Raw genomic sequence first — 20096 nt, forward strand, 5'->3', positions numbered from 1 at the left:
GAGATCAAAGCAGACTCCATTGTCCTCTGAGTTATCAACAGGCTACACAGGTTTTTATGCCAGAAAGAAGCCTGAGTTTCTGTACTATGCTGTGTATGCTGGAGAGAAGGACACAGAGTGGATTTCAAAAGGTCCTACCGAGCATGCTCAGGCAAGGAAGCAACCCGGAGCATTTCTGAGGAATCCTTAAGCATGAGTCACTTTCGGAGAGGGTCTCCTAGAGTCAGGAAGCAGCCAGATCAGTATTAAGGATGTATGTGGGGGTTTGGGGGGGCACGATCTAGAAGTCAAAGAGGGGACAGCTGACCATCATCTACAATGTGTACAATGGGAGGTATAGGAGGGCCCGCTCACTGAGGGGAAAGGGAAAGTAGGCTGGCTGGACCTCCGAAAGAAGCTGGAGATGCCTGTCTGAGGGCCGAGGGCAAAATGGAAAACAAAGGCTCCCTGAAAAGAAGGAGGAGGGGAAGAGGGGGGGCTTTTATTACAGAAGCCAAGCATGCCCACACAGTTCATAGCGTGAGGTTCTCGGAGCTGAACACGGGCATCATTGCCAGCTCCTGGAGAAGACCAGCTCTGAGGAGGCAGAGGGCAGAATCTGGGCACCAGGTTCCAAGTCTGCTCTGACCGGAAGTGCTCCAGGAGTCCAGCAGAAAAGAGGGGACGCAGGGTTTGAGAGCGCACCACTCCAGGGGAGGGGAGACCTAAAGAGAGGTCTTTCTAACCTAATGCCACCCTCCGGCTCGTCCTGCGGACACACATGTATTTGAAGTCATCCCCCGGGCTCCTAAATGGAGTCAGGGATCATAGCAATGCTGTGGGGAGAATCCTTCTCTCTCTCTCTCTCTCTCTCTCTCTCTCTCTCTCTCTCTCTCTCTCTCTCTCTCTCTCTATTGTTGGTTTGTTTGTTTATTGGCTCTGTAGCACTACCTGTCCTGGAATTCCTATGTAGACTAGAACTCATGAAATCTGCCTGCCTCTGCCTCCCAAGTCCTAGTCCTAGCTGTGGGCTACCACGCCTTTCATTTTTAAAAAGCACTCTTTTCAGGGGGTGGGGGGTGGAATGAAAGGAGTTTTCAGTTCAAGGCAAACCAAAGAGCTTGCAGATGTCAAATTGCAGCCAGCGGCCACCTGACCACTTGCACATTCCTCAGCATTCAGGGCTCAGCCATAACTCCTTGCTCTTTGCTAAAAGACATAGTCATGGTTTGAGTTGTGGCTGCTGGGGGTGAATTCCTGCCGCACCCTGTGTCTTGCTATACTCGAATCAATTGTTTATCTAAGGCTCCTGCTTCATCATCTGCAAGCGTGCGGGGAGTCCTCAGGCTTGTGCGGGGAGTCCTCAGGCTTGCTCCTGAGGTAACTCTTTATGGGGGGATTTGTGGCTGCAAAGCAAAGTGCCTATCCGCTTAATCACAGGTCTGTGTCTCTTTGTACACATACATTCCGAGATGGCCTGCAGTATTTCGTGGAGAACATTTCCCACCACCACCTCATGACATGACAGCTTTATTTCCACAATCCACCTCAGGCCAAAACTCACATTTTCCCCTGAAGTATCATTGGATTTTAGAGAACACGTTTCCCTCTTTGTTAAGCAAAGCACAGTTAGAGCTAGCAAAGACCGTTTGTGGGCAAGTAATTCATTGTGGACTTGACCACCTCAACTATTCTTCATTGCTCATACATCTATCAAATTAGAAGGTGCAGGTGTGTGTGTGTGTGTGTGTGTGTGTGTGTGTGTGCGTGTTTGTGTGTGTGTATGTGTTTGTGTGTGAGAGTGTGTATGTTTGTATGTGTGTGTTTGTGTGTGTGAGTGTGTGTGTGAGCGTGTGTTTATGTGTATGTGTGTGTGAGTGTGTATGTTTGTGTGTGTGTTTGTGTGTGTGTGGTATGTGTATTTGTGTTTGTGTGTGAGTGTGTGTTTGTGTATGTGTCTGTGTGTGTGTTTGTGTCTGTGTGTGTGTTTGTGTGTGTGTGTGTAGCAGATTAGCACAGAGAGAGACAGAGAGAGAGAGAGAAGTGAGTAAGGGAAAATTCACACCTGCCTGTCCTCTTAGCAGACACAGAGAACATTGGCAACCCCGAGATGAAACACCACTGCCCTCTAGAAGGCAGAGCTGAAAATCCCACTTATCCCCAGAGATGGAACCTGGAAGAAATATAACGGCTTTCTTGCCTATAAAATATTTATGCCCCTGTTTTAAAAGTAATCTCATTTAACCTGGTGTTGACACCACATCGGTTCATGTAAATGACATAAATGAAGTCTGAAGGGACGGCAGCTCAGCTACTCCATCCTCAGCTCACCCTCTCCTTAGTCCTCACTGTGAGGCAGGGACACTTACTTTCAGCTGACAGCCATTCGGAAGCTCATTTACCACGGGGTTAAGGGTTCCAAATCCATAATGTAAATCACTTGATTGACAGACCTTTGCCCCCTATGGCACAATCAATTTTCCATTGTGGAGCTAACTTATCTTCTCGAAGCAAATCAGAAAGCTTCTGAGAAGGGGGGTGGGGAATAGGAAGGGAGAGAGAGCAGGACTGAAAGATTGCACAGGGCTGAGTGCTGTTTCTGCTTTCCCCTGTCTGCTCCCGAAGACAAAGCGACCGATGACCCGGGAGAGATGACCTGCTTCACAAACAGTAACAAAGGCAGTAACTCCGAAGTTCAGTCCCTCAGCTCCTTCCAGTCGGATTCTGGTGACGACAACGGTAAGCACATTCCCTGCCCAGTGCTGGGGACGGCAGAAGGGGTGGAGGGCTACATGACTGCTATTGTCCCTTGACACGTGTGTGTTGGCTTTTAACCATTTTTGAGAGTCCTTGCCAGAGGCCCCAGTATGCTGTTGGTCAGAGAAGGATCTGCAAGGGGGCGGGGAGGGGCTTGGATGACAATTCCATCTTTGACTTAGGTGGTGACAGGATTGCCTCCATCCCAGTGAGATTTCACCACACGTATGACGATGTCTTTCTGTGTGGCGTGTGTCCACTCACTCTCCTGCTGTGCGTTCAGCCACGGCACCATTAGACCTTACTTTGGAGACAGGGTGACTTTTCTGTAGAGCCAGTGATATCTTTGTTCAGTTGAATTTCCCTTCTAATCAATCGTTTGGGGCCATGGGACTTTGGAGAACTGTTTAAAACTATGACACAGATCCTTAGGGGGGAAAAGTGCCTGTCTGCCCAGAATGCTGCGCACCGTGGCTCACACTGCTTTGGTAACTCCAAATCGGATGAATCCAGCTCCCATGCAACCTGTCCTGGAGGAGAAGGAGCTGGTGTTTCTGACTGGGGAACCATCTGAAGAGGATAAGTAGGGAAAGAAAAAAGTCCAACTAGCAAATGTTTGTCATGTGGTGTTAAAAGCAAGAATCATCTTAAATGACCCTCCAGGGACAGACGGTCCGCCCTAGCCAACACCTCAGGTTGCCTTCCCATTTACCACCAGTTGGCACATGAACCCTTACTAATCCTGTGTGCAGAGTCCTGGGCTGGGTGTTCTGTACGTAGAAAGGCAGAATGGAAACAGCAGAGCCCCTGCCTCTGGCAGACACGTGGAAAGAAACCCCAGAAGGAGGTGTAGGATTAAAGCAGTTTGCTTCTCATACGTAACCCAAACTCCTCCCAATGCTCCCCCAACACTAGCCACCCCTGAAGAGGCTCAGTGCTAGGGCTGTGAAAATGGCCCTGAGTTAGGATCCCTAGTACCTACAATCACAAGCCTGTGACACATGTCTAACCCAAGCAGTGGGGGTAAGAGATGTCCAGTCGGCCACACCAGCATTCCAAACTCCCTGTGCACTGATAGAGCCTGCCTCAAGGCAATAAGGCCAAGTGAAAGAGAAAAATACTTAGGCATTCTAGTCTGGCCCCCGTATAGGATTGAACAGGCCCATGAACCTATACACATGCATGTACCACGCACAAACGAAATCGCCTGAGCACACACACACACACACACATGCACACATGCACACACACACACAAATACACAGATACACAGATACCCACATGTACAAACACACACACACACAAACACACATACAAACACACACAGATACAAATACACATGCACAAACACACACACATAAACGTGCACACACACACAAACACACATACAAACATACACAGATACAAACACACACACACACACACACACACAGGTGTATCTATCTGCTGGGATAACAAACCATGTAACTTAATTTCTTCTGACCATTTTCAAACCAAAGGCACTAGCCTCTGACCCAGGTAGGTTTACTTAGATGCCTCCTCCCTTCACCTCAGCAAGAAGGAAAACTGTAGCAACTTTGCATTCTATGTTGAACGTTGAGAACGTCTAGTTTCAGAGACCAGGCAGTAGCGACAGCCCTAGCGTCAGGCTGATGGCTCTCAGAAGCTCTACAACTCACGCATGTACCCCTTTATGATCTGGATCTGGCCTTTTCATCTGAAATCGTGAGCATATAAGGCAACTCTAATAAGCCAGTGGTCTCCTTCACATACCCTAAGCCTCACCCTCAAGAGCCAGGCTTCAGCTTGATCTGGACCATCAGGGACATGTGTAAGGCCATTAGACTCATGCATTCAAAAATATCCGACGCAATTGACACCGGATTCAGAGCACATTGCTAACCGCAAGTAACTATCTCCAGCCACAGTCGCCCTCTGAGGCTCTCTGAGAGCGCTAATGAGTTCCGTGGGCCGCCATCTTCCTGGGTCGATGGACAGGCTGTAGCGTATGGAGAAATGACTCAGAAAGCCTTGACAATTATGATCTTGGGGAGTGCGGTCCCTCCTGTCTTTCCCTCCTGTTCCAACAGTCCCCAGGCCCACACACATAAGCATCCTCTTGATACCAGCCCTGAAGGACAGACTGCGGGAAGGCTGTGGGAGTTTACGTGTAATGTCTTCATTATTGTTGTTATTAGTCATTAACGTGTGTTTGAAATATGTAGCTAACCAGAAACTGTCCTCCCCTCCCTCTGTCTCCTTTTCCTGCCAAAAGCATCCATAGTGACTGTCATTCAGCTTGTCAACAATGTAGTTGACTCTATTGAGAATGAAGGTATTTACTGTTATTTTTGGTTCTGATTTTTGTCTGTTTGTCCTCCACCTTTCATAGCATGTCTGTCCTTCTGGAAAGATTGCTTCTGTGGTACTTTATCTGGGGTTGATTGTAATCAATAGAAAGTGCAATATAATGGTGGTTTTAAGTAACATAATGGGTTTGGGGATTTATTTAGTTCAGTGATAGACAACTTGCCTAGCTAGCCAGAAAAAAAAAAATCTCAAATTCAATGCCAGATATATCTCCGTGGATTGCAATGAATTTCATTTGAGAGAAAATCTAGTTCACATTTTTTTTTAATATTTAGGTTCTCTTGTCAAATCTCTTCAAAGTAAAGAATATTCATTTGCAATCCAGGTTAATCAGTCAATATTACATTCATTCTGGTATGTTTTGAATACCTGCTGTGAGCTGTGGATACTTATAAAAATCATCAGAAATGGAAATCTTATAAGGATTAATTTATATCAGGTAATTTTGTTAGTGCTCTAATAAAATTATAATAAAATACAGATGGTATTTATGTCTTAATTCCCAACATAGTGAAGGGGAGAGATTCTTAAAAGCCTAAAATCAGTTCCCTTAGTTCCCTGGGAGTAGTGTTAAGGCTTCTGAGATACCTGCTTTGTCTCTCTTCACGAGGCCTGCATGGCCTGACTCACTTTTCACTTTGTGTTTGAACAGTGTCTGTCATGGACCAAGGACAGAACTACAACAGAGGTGACCTTGCCACCACCCAGGATAACAGTTCATTGCTGCCCTTCCCACCTCTCCACCCATTCCTACCGTGCCCCCCTCCATCCTCTCTGAGTCTCCCAGTCTGAGTTTTGCATGTTCCAGGCATCTTGTGTGCTCAGTTTCACATGCATTCCTTCCATGGCCTCATTCCCTGTGTATGAAATCCACCCATTTCCCTGCAAAGCTCCTTGCTTTCTGCAGCTCACAGTACATGGGTGCATCTCTCAGCCAGCATGCTGCCAGCCTGGCCTTGTGCACAGCATGTGGATGGGGAGGGCGCTGGGCGGTTATGGAGACCCTAAGTCTGTGTCCCATCAGCATGCCTTTGTTGGCCATCACTCTGGGCCTGGTGAGGCTGAGTCTGCACTAACCAGGCACCTTCGCTCTGTGCCCAGGCCAGAGCATGATCTTGGCTTTCGGGTTTCCTAGGCACTGCTAATGCATGGCAGGCCCGCCCCTGCCCTCCATTCGTCTTGCCGTATCTCCAGTCTGGAGGCAGTTAACCATCTGCTTCTCCTCTCACAGCCTATCACTGGGACACCTCTGACTGGATGCCTGGGGCACGGCTGTCTGACATCGAGGAAGTGCCCAACTACGAGAGCCAAGATGGAGGGTCAGCACACCAGGGTAGCACACAAGAGTTGGAGAGCGACTACTACCTAGGTGGATATGACATTGACAGTGAATACCCCCCGCCTCATGAAGAAGAGTTCCTGAGTCAGGATCAGCTACCCCCACCCCTGCCTGAGGACTTCCCTGACCAGTATGAGGCCTTGCCTCCCTCACAGCCCGCCTCACTGTCTGGCACCATGAGCCCAGACTGCAGGAGAAGGCCCCGGTTTCACCCCAGCCAATACCTCCCTCCTCACCCTCTTCCCAATGAAACAGATTTGGGGGGCCCGCCCTCCAGCTGTGATTTTAGTACTTTCGCAGTAAGCATGAGTCGGGACGCAGAGCCCATGGGCCCAGCAGACAGTGTGTCTCTATCCTTGCACAATCCCAGAGGTAACTCATCCTCAGACATGTCAGCCCGTTGTGGCTTTGACGGTTCTGAGGTAGCCATGAGTGACTACGAGAGCGCAGGTGAACTCAACCTCGCCAACCTTCACATTCCCTTCGTGGAGACGCAGCACCAGACCCAGGTGTAGAGGACACCCTTAGGTGATGTGCTCTGACTAATTAATGCTTGGAAGGAATAAGCTGCACTTGGGTCTGGATGGAGTGAAGTCTGTGGAAATGTGGATTTTTCTATGAGCAACACCTTCACAAGTCTTACTGTTACAAGCAAGCTTGACTCCCAAAGTGACAAGGAGAGGCTCAGAAATTGTTTAAGGGGAAGGGGGAGCTGGCAATCCTCGTTTGTGAGCATCTGTGTTTGTGACTTGGAATGCAAAAGAGAAGAAACGAGTTTACTAAGTCAAAGGGGGTAACATGGATGGCTTGGTGTGTTACGATACCCCAGAGAGTATGAAAGCAAAGATCCTTACAGGAGTAAACCCTGCCACCGCCACAGGGGCATTGCTGCATGTGATTTTTGAGCCAAGGAAGTGAAAATAGTAGTGTTTATCAGAAGAGTTAGTGTTCTAGATGAAAGAAGAGAGAAGTGAATGTTAAACAAGAAGGTGAAAGGAAGCCTTTAAAACCAACTCTAGTTTTTAAACAAGCTGTCTAAGTTTCAGCTATAAACTTCGGTTTGAGTAACATGCTTAGTGTGCTCAGATGGTTTTTGTTTATGTTAAGCATCCAGGATAATATAGTTGGGTTTTGTGATCTCTGAGAAAACTACCCAGAAAGAGCAATAACGGTATCTAGACTCCAGTGGGTGGGTTGGGGGGCGTCAACGTTCAAACATTAGAAAGATGTCACGGTCTTGTTCTGTGTTTTCTGGCAAATAATCCCAGCCGTATCTTAGTTCTAACGTTGCTGCAGGAACAGGCCCCTGCTGGTGTATTGCTCTCTGGAATGAGCCGTATTGGAAAGTCTACACAGAATTTGCAGGTTCAGAGAAGAGGGGATGTGGTTCTGTAGAAGGGTTCAGCCTAGGTAATCATAATTCTTCACACCGAAGGCGAAAGCTGTGTGTGTCATTCTGAACTGCTAGTGGTATCATTATAAATACTCTTAGGCTTTTAAGGAAAAAAAGTAGGTAGTGACCATGTATAAACTAAATTGTGTGTATGTGCGTGTGCATGTGTGTGTGCAAGTGTGTGTGTGGTGTGACGGGGCACCTAAGCTCCACTCTGAGTGTGCACTCACTGCAGCTGCTCTTGAGGGAAGCTACCCCAAAGGGTTCGGGAATGGCGAGGTGAGCCAGCGTTGACGGCCTTCTGATTTCTCCGATCTTTAGTGTTACAGAAACACCAAATGCCATATCTTACTCCAATTCAGTTAACCTTGTTTTAGTACTGCCATTTGTATTAACTTAAAGCAAGTACTGTGATTTTTAAAGACAGTATTTTATAATTTTTCAGAACTACTATTTGAAACTGTGTGACATTTGATTGCACCCCGGGGTCTCCCTCTCATCTAACATACGGCCTTTTCGGCCGTCACTTTTCCATGACAGAGTACTCATCCACTGCACCTGGTTGTGGGGTTAAGTTTGCTTTCACTTTGATCAGCTGTGATCATGGGAAATGAATGCGTATTTGCACATCTGCCTAGTGAACAAATCTCTATAGATGGCTCCTGGGACACCAACGCTGGTGTGTAAAGGGATCTGCTTGTCATCCATCTGTCTTTCATTCCCAAACTTCCTAAGCTAGAGGGTATACTTGCCCGGTTTCTCAGCTCTTCTCTTACAATCTCTAGGTCAGACTCACCCGTGGAGACATTATCCACGCTGCGGTCTTGAAATACATGAATTTCACTAAGGCTGCCTTCAAGAATAAAGTCTCTAGGATTTTTCTTATGTAAGAAGCACATCTGCAAGAATCGCAAAGAAAATGACAGACTAATGGTCCAGAATTGAACCACTGGTGTGCTTTTAATAACACAACAGCATAAAACCATCAAAGTAAAACCAACAATTCATTTCTTGCCCCCAGGGAATATGAGATGAGACCCATGCCAGTGGCTTCACCAGTGCTCAGTCAGCATCTCTTCCAGAGCAAACGCCTGGCCAACCCTGTAATGAAGGCATCAATAGAGCTATCTGCAAGAAAATTTCACTGAAGAAATCCCGGTCCACCCTCTCCTCTGACCTACATAAAATGCGATTTTCTTTAGGGCTCCTTCCTACTAAATCTCAGAAAAATAGCTCTGCAGATGTTCTAGATGGGCACTGGGTCTAATGGACTCTCCTCTTTTTAAAGCTTGCTTTTCCTTACAGATTTTACAGATTAGACGATGGGGTGCAGTGAATTCCACATGCAGCCAGATGGGTGGAGTGATCACCATCCGAAAGAACTGGGTTCTTAAGATTTTCTAGGCTAGCTTCATAAGGGAGGAAGTGCCGGGAGAGAGAAAGAGACTTGCCCAGGCCCACGCAAAAGTTAACTCATTGACAAAAACTGCCACCCGCCCACCCGCGTAGACACTACTCCTTATCTGTAAGGTTGCATATCACTAAGCTGCCCTGAGCCGGCAGCTGCTTCCTTCTGTTGAGCCCCCAACTTCCCAATATTCCTTCGCTGAAATATGCAAGAAAGCTAAACAAATAAAGACCATTTCTCTAGGACTCCGGTGAGACCAGAGATTTGGACATTCATCAAAATGCTGCTTTTGCCAAATGAATGTTTGTAGAATGGGGACGGAGTGAGCTCAGAACTATATACAGACTACAGTCGCCACTAGCTGTGAAAGTGCTGGTGTGTAACACACCCAGCAGGTGTGTTTTAAGGTTTGAATGTTGGCGTTTCCTTCTCATAGTATCTGCCTACTGTCTGTCCTTGTCCTGTCCACCCTGATGGAACATTAGCCAATTAGTGAGTCTCTCTCTCTCTCTCTCTCTCTCTCTCTCTCTCTCTCTCTCTCTCTCTCTCTCTCTGTGTCTGTTGGGGTTAGCTTGAGAGAAGCCTTCAATCTCCCTCACACTCTGAGCAGGAGCTACAGGGCTATAAAGGATAGAGTATGCTTCATTTAATCCCCTCCCCAGAGAGTATTTTGCTGCTGAGCCTCATGCCATGCCCGCTTTCTGTGTACCCCAATCCTGCCCACTCACAAAATGCAATGGGAAAGTCATAGCAATATATGTAGGTCAAGGCCATACTCTTAAATTTTAAGTGGTTAGAGTCACAGGAAGGCCTGGGCAAATTTGCCTGTAACTGCCACAAGAAATCACCATCTCAGAAGAAAAGGAAATGTTTCCTATTGGCCTCTTCCTGCTGGCTCCCTAGCAGAGGTGCTGTGTCTGATTTGCAGGAGCCGGGAGGTCTAAGACAAAAACAAAGAGAGAAAGATGATCAAAATAAACCATTAGAGACCCGTTTTGATGGAAACATGTTTGGATGAAGTACTTCAGGAAGATGTAGTGTCTGTGTCTGGGTTGTCTGGCCCCTCACTGCTGCAGACTCTGGTCATGTGCTTGGGTTTGAGTGTCCTGTGTTTTGCGGGACACAGGGCTTCCAAGGGGCATTTCTTGAGTGTGGTCTTTCTGTGTGGTCTGTCAAGAGGCAGTGTGTGTCCTTGTTAGTTTGTGTCTTGCGATCCTGCACATTGCTGACTGAGACCCACCCACCTCTTTGAGCTTCCGGTTCTGTGTCACGGGGTCATGCATGGGTTTGACGTCAGCAAATAGCCAGATGGCTAAGACAGGAAAAGAATAAGGTGTTTCTTTCCTTATGTAATAATGAAAAGCAATAATTACAAGTGTGTAGCAATACACAAAGGCCATAATTAGTCTCTTCCAGTGTTCAGGATGCACTAGAGAATTCTGTAGTCATTTGGAGTGTATTGGACCCCATAGCACCCTTCATCAAACAAATCCCTGGATTGCTCCTATTTAACAATTTTATGAGCCCATACTACTGGATTTCGGGAGTGACAGATGTGTCTGGGAATGGGGAGGGTTCTTGCAAAGCACTGTTACCAGAGACCATGTTGTACATTTGTCTGTTATAAACAGGCTGGTTTGTAAAAGATGTATGTTTTTTTGTGTTTAAAATGTTTATAAAATTGTATATAGGTGGTTTCAATTTTCCAGGCGTTTGTAGATACAGTATTTGATGCCTATCCGAATGCTCTAATTTGGAGGGTCAAATAGAATTCTTAGTCATCCACATTGTTGTTCTGCAAACTTTTGAGGTACACCCACAAAAAAAGAGGACTTTAGATTTGAAAAAGATGTTTTTATTCGTTTTGAAATGTATTGTCTTTCCTTTGATTCTACCATTTTCATTTAACTCTGTTTTCCAAAAAAAAAAGTGTTTCTATTGAATTTTTTTAAGATGAATGTGTTTTGCCCAGTTATTAAGCACTCGACCTTCATGCCATTCCTTAGAATGAGCTGCCATTTCTTCCCCTACGGGCACACTCACCTCAGCTCTCACACACATCAACGCAAACCTTATGCAAAGGAGAAGGTGAATACTCCACTAACTCGTCTCTTACGGCAATGGATTGCCCTCTGCAATATTGCTATTGCAGGTATTCAGTCTTGTGCTCTTTTTCTTAAAAAGGGAAAGACAGAAATGAAGGGAAAACAAAATGAAATAAAAGGACACAAAAATTATAGCCAAAAATTAAAACAAGGGAAAAAAAAATCTACCCAACGGTGTACAGGTTTGTAACTGCCAAATTTGATCATTAAAACACGTTTTCAAGTAAAAGGAAAAAAGTACTATGAAACTACAGCGTGGGCTCTTTTTAAGTGTCTCTTCACATTCCTGTGACATAGCGTTTGGGAGCAAGGACTCTGATAGGAAGGCCCTTCCGGCACTGCCTACGACTCAGCGTGTCTCTGTGGGTTCTGTTATTTTATCTCGGTATGGTGAAATCTTACATAATGTCTTGCTGGGCATGTGGTCTGTGGGTCTTTGCCTGATACGAATCAGGGAACAGAATTCTGGAGGCAAGACAGCAAAGGTCACCAACTTCAACCTCTGCTGCAATCATTGAACCCAGTCACAGCTCTCCAAGGCTGGGCTCTGCTTCCTCCCCCCCCCCCTGTCTCCCTTCCTTCCCTCTCTCCCACTTCTCTGTTTCTGTCTCTGACTTTCTCTGTCTCTCTCTTCCCCCCCCCCCCCCCCCATCAAATAGCTTCTTTTCAAAACCTTAGGTCTTAATTGATGCTCGGGTTTTCTTCCAACTCCCCAGAAACTTCTCTGTATGAAAGAAAGGTTAAAAACTATGAGAGGGGAGATTAGGACTCAAATGCTAATCTGAGGAAGGGACTTCTAACACTCTGTGCCTCCCCTTGGGGAGGTGGGCCAGGATGCCAGAGCCTTCCACCACAACCCCCCTGGAGTGCTACAGCCAAGCCTGCTTAGAGTCCTCTGAGCTCAAGGGCTTCCCTGCCACCCTGCCGTACCCAGGTAAGGATTAACAGCTGCATAAGAAGGTGGCCACCAATTTATAACATCCACCATCTCTTTCCATAAGTACTCCTATCATGGCTGGTTTTGGTGACAGAAAGGATGGATGGAGGCATTTTTCAAATTCTTTTTTCCCCCTTTTTTTATTTAAATTTGAAACAAAGTTGTTTTACATGTCAATCCCAGTTCCCCCACCCTCCCATCCGCCCCTGTTCCCCCCACCAAACACCAGCCCAGTCCCTTTCTGCTCCTCAGGGAGAGTGAGGCCTTCCATGGGAGTCTTCAAAGTCTGCCATATCATTTGGGGGAGCGCCTAGGCTGAGGGAGTATCCCTCTGTGTAGGATGAGCTCCCAAAGTCCACTCATATACTAGGGATAAATACTGATCCATTACCAGAGGCCCCATAGACTCCCAGACTTCCTAACTAACACCCACATTTAAGGGGCCTGAGTCGGTCCATGAGCTCCCCCTTATTCAGGTCAGCTAATTCTGTGGGTCTCTCCAGCCTGGTCTTGATCCCATTGATCATCACTCTTCCCTTTCTGTAACTGGATTCCAGCTAGTGTCTAGCTGTGTGTGTCTGCTTCTGCTTCCATCAGCTACTAGATGAAGGCTCTAGGATGGCATATAAGGTAGTCATCAATCTTACCATGGAAGGGCATTAAAAGTAGCCTCTCCACTATTGCTCAGATTGCTAGCTGGGTCCATCCTTGTAGATCTCTGGGCATTTCCCTAGTGCTTGATTTCTCCTTAAATCTATAGTGGCTCCCTATATTATGGTCTCTTTTCTTGCTCTCCTCTATTCTTCCCCTGACTCAAATTTCCTGCTCCCTCATGTCCTCCTCTCCCCTCCTCTTCTCCTAAATCCCTCTCCCCCACCCCACCCCCAGACTCCCAATTTGTTCAGGAGATCTTGTCCCTTTCCCCTTCTCTAGCCGACCATGAATGTCTCTCTTAGGGCCTTCCTTGTTTCCTAGCTTTTCTGGCGGTGTGGATTGTAGGCTGTTAATCCTTTGCTCTAAGTCTAAAATCCATATATGAGTGAGTACATACCATGTTTGTCTTTTTGTGCCTGGGTTACCTCACTCAGGATGGTTTCTTCTAGTTCTATCCATTTCAGGATTCCATTGTGTTTTTCCGCTGAGTAGTACTCCATTGTGTAAATGTTCCACATTTTCTCTATCCATTCTTCAGTTGAGGGGCATCTAGGTTGCTTCCAGGTTCTGGCTATTACAAATAATACTGCTATGAACATAGTTGAACAGATGTCCTTACAGTATGAATGTGCATCTTTTTGGTATATGCCTAAGAGTGGAATTTCTGGGTCTTGAGGTAGTCTGATTCCCTTTTTCCTGAGGAACTGCCATACTGATTTCCTTCCAAAGTGGCAATATGAGTTTACACTCTCCCACCAGCAGTGGAGGAGTGTTCCCCTTTCTCCACATCCTCTCCAGCAAAAACTGTTTTTGGTAGTTTGCATTTACCTGATGGCTAATATGATGTATTCCATACTGTAGAAACTAATTTGCATGTATGTGTTATTATCAGCTCAGCATATACACACAGTATCAGTAGTTTGTTCTGAGTCAACCCAGAGGAGAATAAGATTGAAATCAGCAGACAGTTATTTGACTTCATGCTCTAAGAGATGTCTGAAGTCAGACATCCACAGAAGAAAGGAAAGATGCCAGGCATGATGATATGATGTAGCTGACCACCACAGGTCCAGGGGAAAAGCCCTGCCCCTGGCTTGAGCCCAAGCTCCTGAAATCCCCAGGTCAATGACTTGGCGCCAATAGCCAAAAACAATTGTCCATACTTTTCCACTAGCTCATTGGACATGCTCCAAAAACCCTATGAAAGGCCAATACACTGTCTCTGCTCCTGGTCAGACACAGTCAACATTCTAAGATTTTCCCCAATAAATCTCTTGTGTGAGTTTTGTTGAGTGGTGTGACTGTGTGATATTCTTTGGCTACTGAATGCCCAAATGACCTTGCACTGGAAGAATCCTTTCACACCTGACCTGAGAGGTAAAACTAAGCTGGAGACTGACTCATTCCCTTTGCGTCCTTCTCCTGCTCCGTGGAAAGTCAGTTGGGAATGAGATGTAATGGGGTGCTAATCTGCTTTCTCAGACTGTTGCCTCTGTAGAGAACACACAGACTCAATTCTTGTCTCTCATCACTAGCCTCTGCATAACAATTATTCCAGGTATAATTTCAAGCTATAAGGTGATGGGAAATAGCTTATAAGGTTCCTAAGCGTCTAGCTGTTGCCTGTCACAAACTTATTGGAACCAACTGGATCCCTAAGGGTTCCCTCCACACCAGAAGCTACCTCCAGGCCAAGTAGTGACTTTCCTTCACACAGTATTGTTAAGAGTAAGGTTTTCCCTGCAAGCCTGGGCCCAATGCTGTGCCAACCCCAAATAACACACAGAGACACTGTATTAGATATAATGCTGTTAGCCTTAGTAGCATTTCTTGTCGGCTAGCTCTGTCTTAAATATTAACACATTTCTATTAATCTACATGTTTCCACGTGGTCTTATCTTACCGGAGAAAGGTCCTGGCATTCTTTTCTCTCAGGCCACCATCTTGAGTCTCCTTTCTACTACTTCCAGAATCCTCCTTGTCTCCTACTCCCACCTATCTTGCTTTCCTATTGGCTAACAGTGCTTAATTATTAACCAATATGAGAAACACATTTACAGAGTAACATCTCCCATCATCTCCTCTTTTCTGTCTAAAATGAAAAGAAGGGTTTTAATCTTAACATAGTAAAATATATAACAAAATAGTTACCATATAAGAACCACAGTTAACAATATTTAGCCCATTAACATTTAGCAAGATTTAAAGAAAATATTCCATCATCTATCCAATCTTTGTGAGCCTAAAGTCCTATATGCAACTTATCTTTAATCCTAACTAAGGAAAATTATAATCATAACTATTTGTCTTCAACTCCATCAAAGATCACAGAAGGATAGTATATAAACTCTAGAAATGACAGAGACAACTCACTGCCTGGTCAGTCACCTAAAGTTCTTCTGTAATCTTTCTTCTTCAGCCCATAGGCCATAGTGTGTCTGGCAGACTCCTCAGCAAAGCAGGAAACTTTAAACTTTTCACCTGTATTGGCAGTTTGTCAGTCACTTTTCTCTGTGTCCTGCAGACTGCCTGGCAGTCATGAAGCAGGAACCCTGTAGCAATGTCCATCTTGTTTCAGCAGTCACTTTTCTGTGGGCCCTGCATGTCCAGTTTATACAGCATGAAGTCAAACAGTCTAGTATCTTGACCAAATGCCATATTGGAAGTAAACTCCATAACGAGTTGTTTTTTGGGTTTTTTTTTTTTTTTTTTTTTGATGTCCATCTTCTTTTCTGAAGCAGGTGGTGTTGCCAGGAGCATTTATGTCTCAGTGTCAAGAAAAACCCTAAATCATTTTAAATGCCATATTCTGTAGGTCTTTGAAAGGTTTGAAGTATTCCTATCCATCTCAAATACATCTCTATATATCTAGAAAACCTAATTAACACTATAAGTTTTGACTGTTATTGGTAACTATCTATAATCTGTACTAAATTATACGTTACATTTCCAAATGAGCCATGCAAACACAATATCCAAACAAGAGGAGAAACATACATATCACAAAATTGACCCTAAATTGTATCAATAAATGAAAATCCATTCCAAAACAAAGTATTCATATCTATACCGCAATCCCCCTTTTACCTTTAAAAAGATTGGTTGTGGTCACTAACCATTTATAACCACCACATTTAAATGAAAACAAACATTTATAGACAATATTTGGGAATTTGGGCATCATTCTTTCCAAACTACTTCCTGCTGGTAGGGGGCGCTGTCATGGGGGATTCGAAGAAGATGCAGAAATCCTGGCTGTAGTCTGTCTGCAAGCCTGCCTTTTCCCAGCTGTTTTGAATGTAGGATCACCTGGGACACTGTTTCAGGTGGTCTGGCTTGACCAAACCATGTTAGTCTGGAAGAAATCCACAGCTTTTCATTCTCTGTGGAAACAAAAATAGAAATCCTTTTCCCCAGTAACCTGTCCTTGAATTTAAATTTGGAGTCAAAGCATTTTTAGAATATATAAATTGTATTAATCCAGCAGCATTTGTTTTAACAGTTGCTGCTATTTCCTCAGCAGTCAAAGACAACAGAACAGCATACAGTATCCAGACTCTTTTTGTGCTTTCCATCTTTATGTGGCTTTTTTATTACACTATTTTTTGTTTGTTTTGTTTTGAGACAGGGTTTCTCTGTGTAACTCTTATCTGTCCTGAAATTAACTCTGTACACCAGGTTTACTTTGAAATCACAGAGATCTGTTTGCCTCTGCCTCCCGAGTGCAGGAATTAAAGTTGTGTGCCACCACACTCAGCTACTCTGTTTCTTTTTATTATTCTTTTTTAAACCTTTATATCCTGTTTGTTTTTCTCTCCCAAGCCTACACATATTTTAAAGCACACTCTTAATCTGAATCTGTCTTTACTGTAAATCTTTATCTTTTTCTGTCCCCGAGTCTTTTATCTGGTAAACAACAACATTGCTAAAATGAAAGCCACAGCTGTGTTAGCCTCTGTCTATCCAAGATGGCGGTGGGTACTTTTACCACCAGAGCTGAGAGCTGTGCTCACCGCCTTGGTCTACGCTGCCATCCAGCAGCATGCTGCCTGCTTGGAGATGTGGTCACTGCCATTGCCAGCTCTCGTACACACCATTCAGTTGTTAGCAGAGCTCTTTAAAAGCCTTGCAGTTTTGGGGGGGGGGTGGGGTTGCTGCTTATTCTGAGTCAGGAAATCTCCCTTAAAGGAGCTGCACAAGTCTCTGCTTATCTCTAGCAAAACACAACCCAACCGGGAAAAATGCTGTTACCAAAGCCTTGCTTGTCTCTGTTGTTTTGTTTCTAAAACCCCTTTCTTAAGCTTTTGTTAAGTGGAATTTCTTATTAGCCACATTATGGCACCATTATGTTAAGAGTATGTTTCCCTGTTGGCCTGGTCCCATTGAGGAGCCAGCCCCAAATAACACACAGAGACTCTGTATTAGATATAATTCTGTTGGCCAGGTACTAGTTTCTTATCAGCTGACTCTGTCTTCATTATTAACCCATTTCTATTAATCTAAGTACTTCCACGTGGTCTTATCTTACCAGAGGGGCTGGCGTTGTTCTCTCTCCGTCCTCCATCTTGAATTTCCTCCCTAGTCCTTCCTCTCTCCTCCTTGTCTCCTTGTCCCGCCTATCTTGCTTTCCTGTTGGCCAACAGTGCTTTAATCATTAACCAATAACAGAAACGTATTTACAGAATGGCATCTCCCATCACAGTATCTTTTTATATCACTGTCCTTGTCCATATATGGCTTTCTTAGGAGGTTTTGACTAAAAACAATAATCCTGTTGGCAGCTAACAACCATTTTCCTCCTCAATCATTCTTTGTTCTGGTTAACCTGGCCGTACTAGTAAAAAGGCCTTTCTGAGAGGGCGGTGTTGGTGATGCTGGCCTCTTCACACTCACATGCACCCCCCCACTCCCCCCCTGCACTCCCAGGCCTGGACCACCACAGCAATGTTTTTCATGAACTGATCAAGATAAAGACATTCAATCACAGGTGTGTCTTCCCTGTGCCATCCTTTGCGAGAAAGCCTTGGCTTAAATCTTCACTTTCCTCGTAAAATGCTAGGGCAACCCAGGGAAAAGGATTACTTGTATCTGTCTGCGTTTTTTGCTGTGGATTCTAACTTGGAAATAATTGCCTCAAAAGATCTCTGCTTGGGTCATTCCCCAAGACTACTTCTAGTTTGATAATTCACTGGGAAGATTCACATGATTCCACGGGCAACCATAGTCACACCTGTGATTTACCTAAATGAAAAAAAAAATGCAAAGAAAATCCAGTGAGAAGAATTGCTTTGTGGGGGAGGTGGGTGTTCACTGGGAACAGTGTTTTTTTGCAGAAACATCCAAAATGAATCACTCAGAGCAGCTCTGGGAACTACATGAACCTTCCCAAAGTCCAATGGCCAATGGACATCTTCAATGGCCAATCTTTCACAGAACTGCAGTCAAGTTGGAATATATTTTATGCACAGTTGCTTAAATTTTTCACCAAAGTGCTGTCCCGACTCCCCCCAACTTTAACTCGGAAGTTAAAGATCTCTGCTTTTCACTCCCGCTGTGATCTCCCCTTCCTCCGTGCGCGGCATTGGAGAAAGAACCACAGTGCTTCTGCCTGAGCGTCCTGTGAGCACACGCCGGCCAGTGCACTGATTGTGCTACCTAGGGAAGTGGGAAAATCAGCAAACCCCACCGTCAGCTTTAGAAAGCGTGGTTCCACATATAGAAACCTATACAATTCACTCACTCTGAAAACTGAGTGAAACTGGTTTAGTGTTCTCCAGTATTCCCAGAAGACCCTGAGTTGGGGATGTCCTGGCTTTTCATTGCATCCCCAAAACTGGCCCTTCAGCTTCCACATTTGTAGATCATACTGGCTGGTTTTGGGTCAACTTGACAAGAGCTAGACTCATCAGAAAGGAAGGAACCTCAGGTGAGGAAATTACTCCATAAGATCCAGCTGCAAGCAATTTTCTCAGCTAGTGATCAGTGGGGAAGAGTCAGCCCATTGTGGTGGTTCCATCCTGAACTGCTGGTCCTGGGGTCTGTAAGAAAGCAGACTGAGCAGGCCATATGGGAAGCAGGCAGCACCCTTCCACGGCCTCTGTGTCAGTTCCTGCCTCCAGGTTCCTGCCCTGTTTAAGTTCCTGTCCTGACTTCCTCCAGTGATGAACAGCAATTCTGAAGTATGAGCCAAATAAACCCTTTCCTCCCCAACTTGCTTTTTGGTCATGGTGTTTCATCACATCAACAGAAGCCCTAAAACATAGATACCACCCACTGTAGTGTTCCTCACTTCGTCCAGAGAAAGCATGCTGAAAAGGCCTGATCTCAGGCTGGTAGAACTACAGAGGCTGCATGTTTACAGGCACCAGAAACCTGCTTCTCATGCTGGATGCTTGGACAGGAAGGTTCAGGAAAAAGATTTCACAAAAGCAGTTCCTACTGGTGTCCACTACAAAAGCTCGTGCTGCAATGGCCATGCCTTTACCACCTTTAGCCTTAGTAACATAGAAACACCCAAAATAGTCCTGGAGACACAATTCCCCAGAGGGGCAGTGGTGGCACACACCTTTAACCCCAGCACTCGTGAGCCAGAGGCGGGCAGACCTCTGTGAGTTCAAGGCCAGCCTGGTTGGTCTACAAAGCTACACAGAGAAACCCTGTCTGGAAAGACCAAAGAAACAAAACAAAACAAAAAGCAAATGAAGAAAAAGGCATAAATCCCCAGGCTGGGGAGATAGCGCAGTTGGTAAAGGTTGTGAGTTCAATCCCCCAGAACTACTTTTAAAAGCTGAGTATGTCACAGCATGCTTGAAATTCTAGCCCTGGGGAAATAGAGACAGGCAGAGAAATGGTGACATGCTGGCCAGCCCACCTAGCCGATTGAAAACAATGTCTCAAAAAAAAGAATTAAAAAGAAACAAAGATGAGCAGCCGGGCTGCCCAGCCACGTGGCTCTCATCCCACACCACTCTAGTTCTAATAAGTCAAGAGTCTCATCAGTTTCAGACCCCGCTTCTTGAGAGAAAGGCTTTAGGACTGCATTATTTCTGTGACCCAGAAAGAGACAGCACTTAACTAGGTCACAGAGGGATGTGGTGACAGGTGAGGCTGTCTGGGCTGGAGAAAGCTAACAGTCTGGTAGGAAATTGACTTGA

The 20096-nt window shown here is 45.3% G+C and overlaps 1 protein-coding gene across 1 annotated transcript in view; it reads left to right on the forward strand.

The window, feature by feature from the left end:
• The window catches only part of Fat3 (FAT atypical cadherin 3), a 553599-nt gene extending 545986 nt beyond the window's left edge, over positions 1-7613 (forward strand). The window contains exons 25-28 of the mRNA XM_051198808.1: positions 2605-2718; positions 5012-5071; positions 5759-5794; positions 6338-7613. Of these exons, the coding sequence (XP_051054765.1) occupies positions 2605-2718; positions 5012-5071; positions 5759-5794; positions 6338-6960 (833 nt within the window). The 3' untranslated portion in view covers positions 6961-7613. The remainder of the gene's footprint in view (positions 1-2604; positions 2719-5011; positions 5072-5758; positions 5795-6337) is intronic.
• Positions 7614-20096: the final 12483 nt, after the last annotated feature.

Source organism: Phodopus roborovskii, unplaced genomic scaffold, assembly GCF_943737965.1.
Source record: "Phodopus roborovskii unplaced genomic scaffold, PHOROB, whole genome shotgun sequence".
Classification (NCBI taxonomy): domain Eukaryota; kingdom Metazoa; phylum Chordata; class Mammalia; order Rodentia; family Cricetidae; genus Phodopus; species Phodopus roborovskii.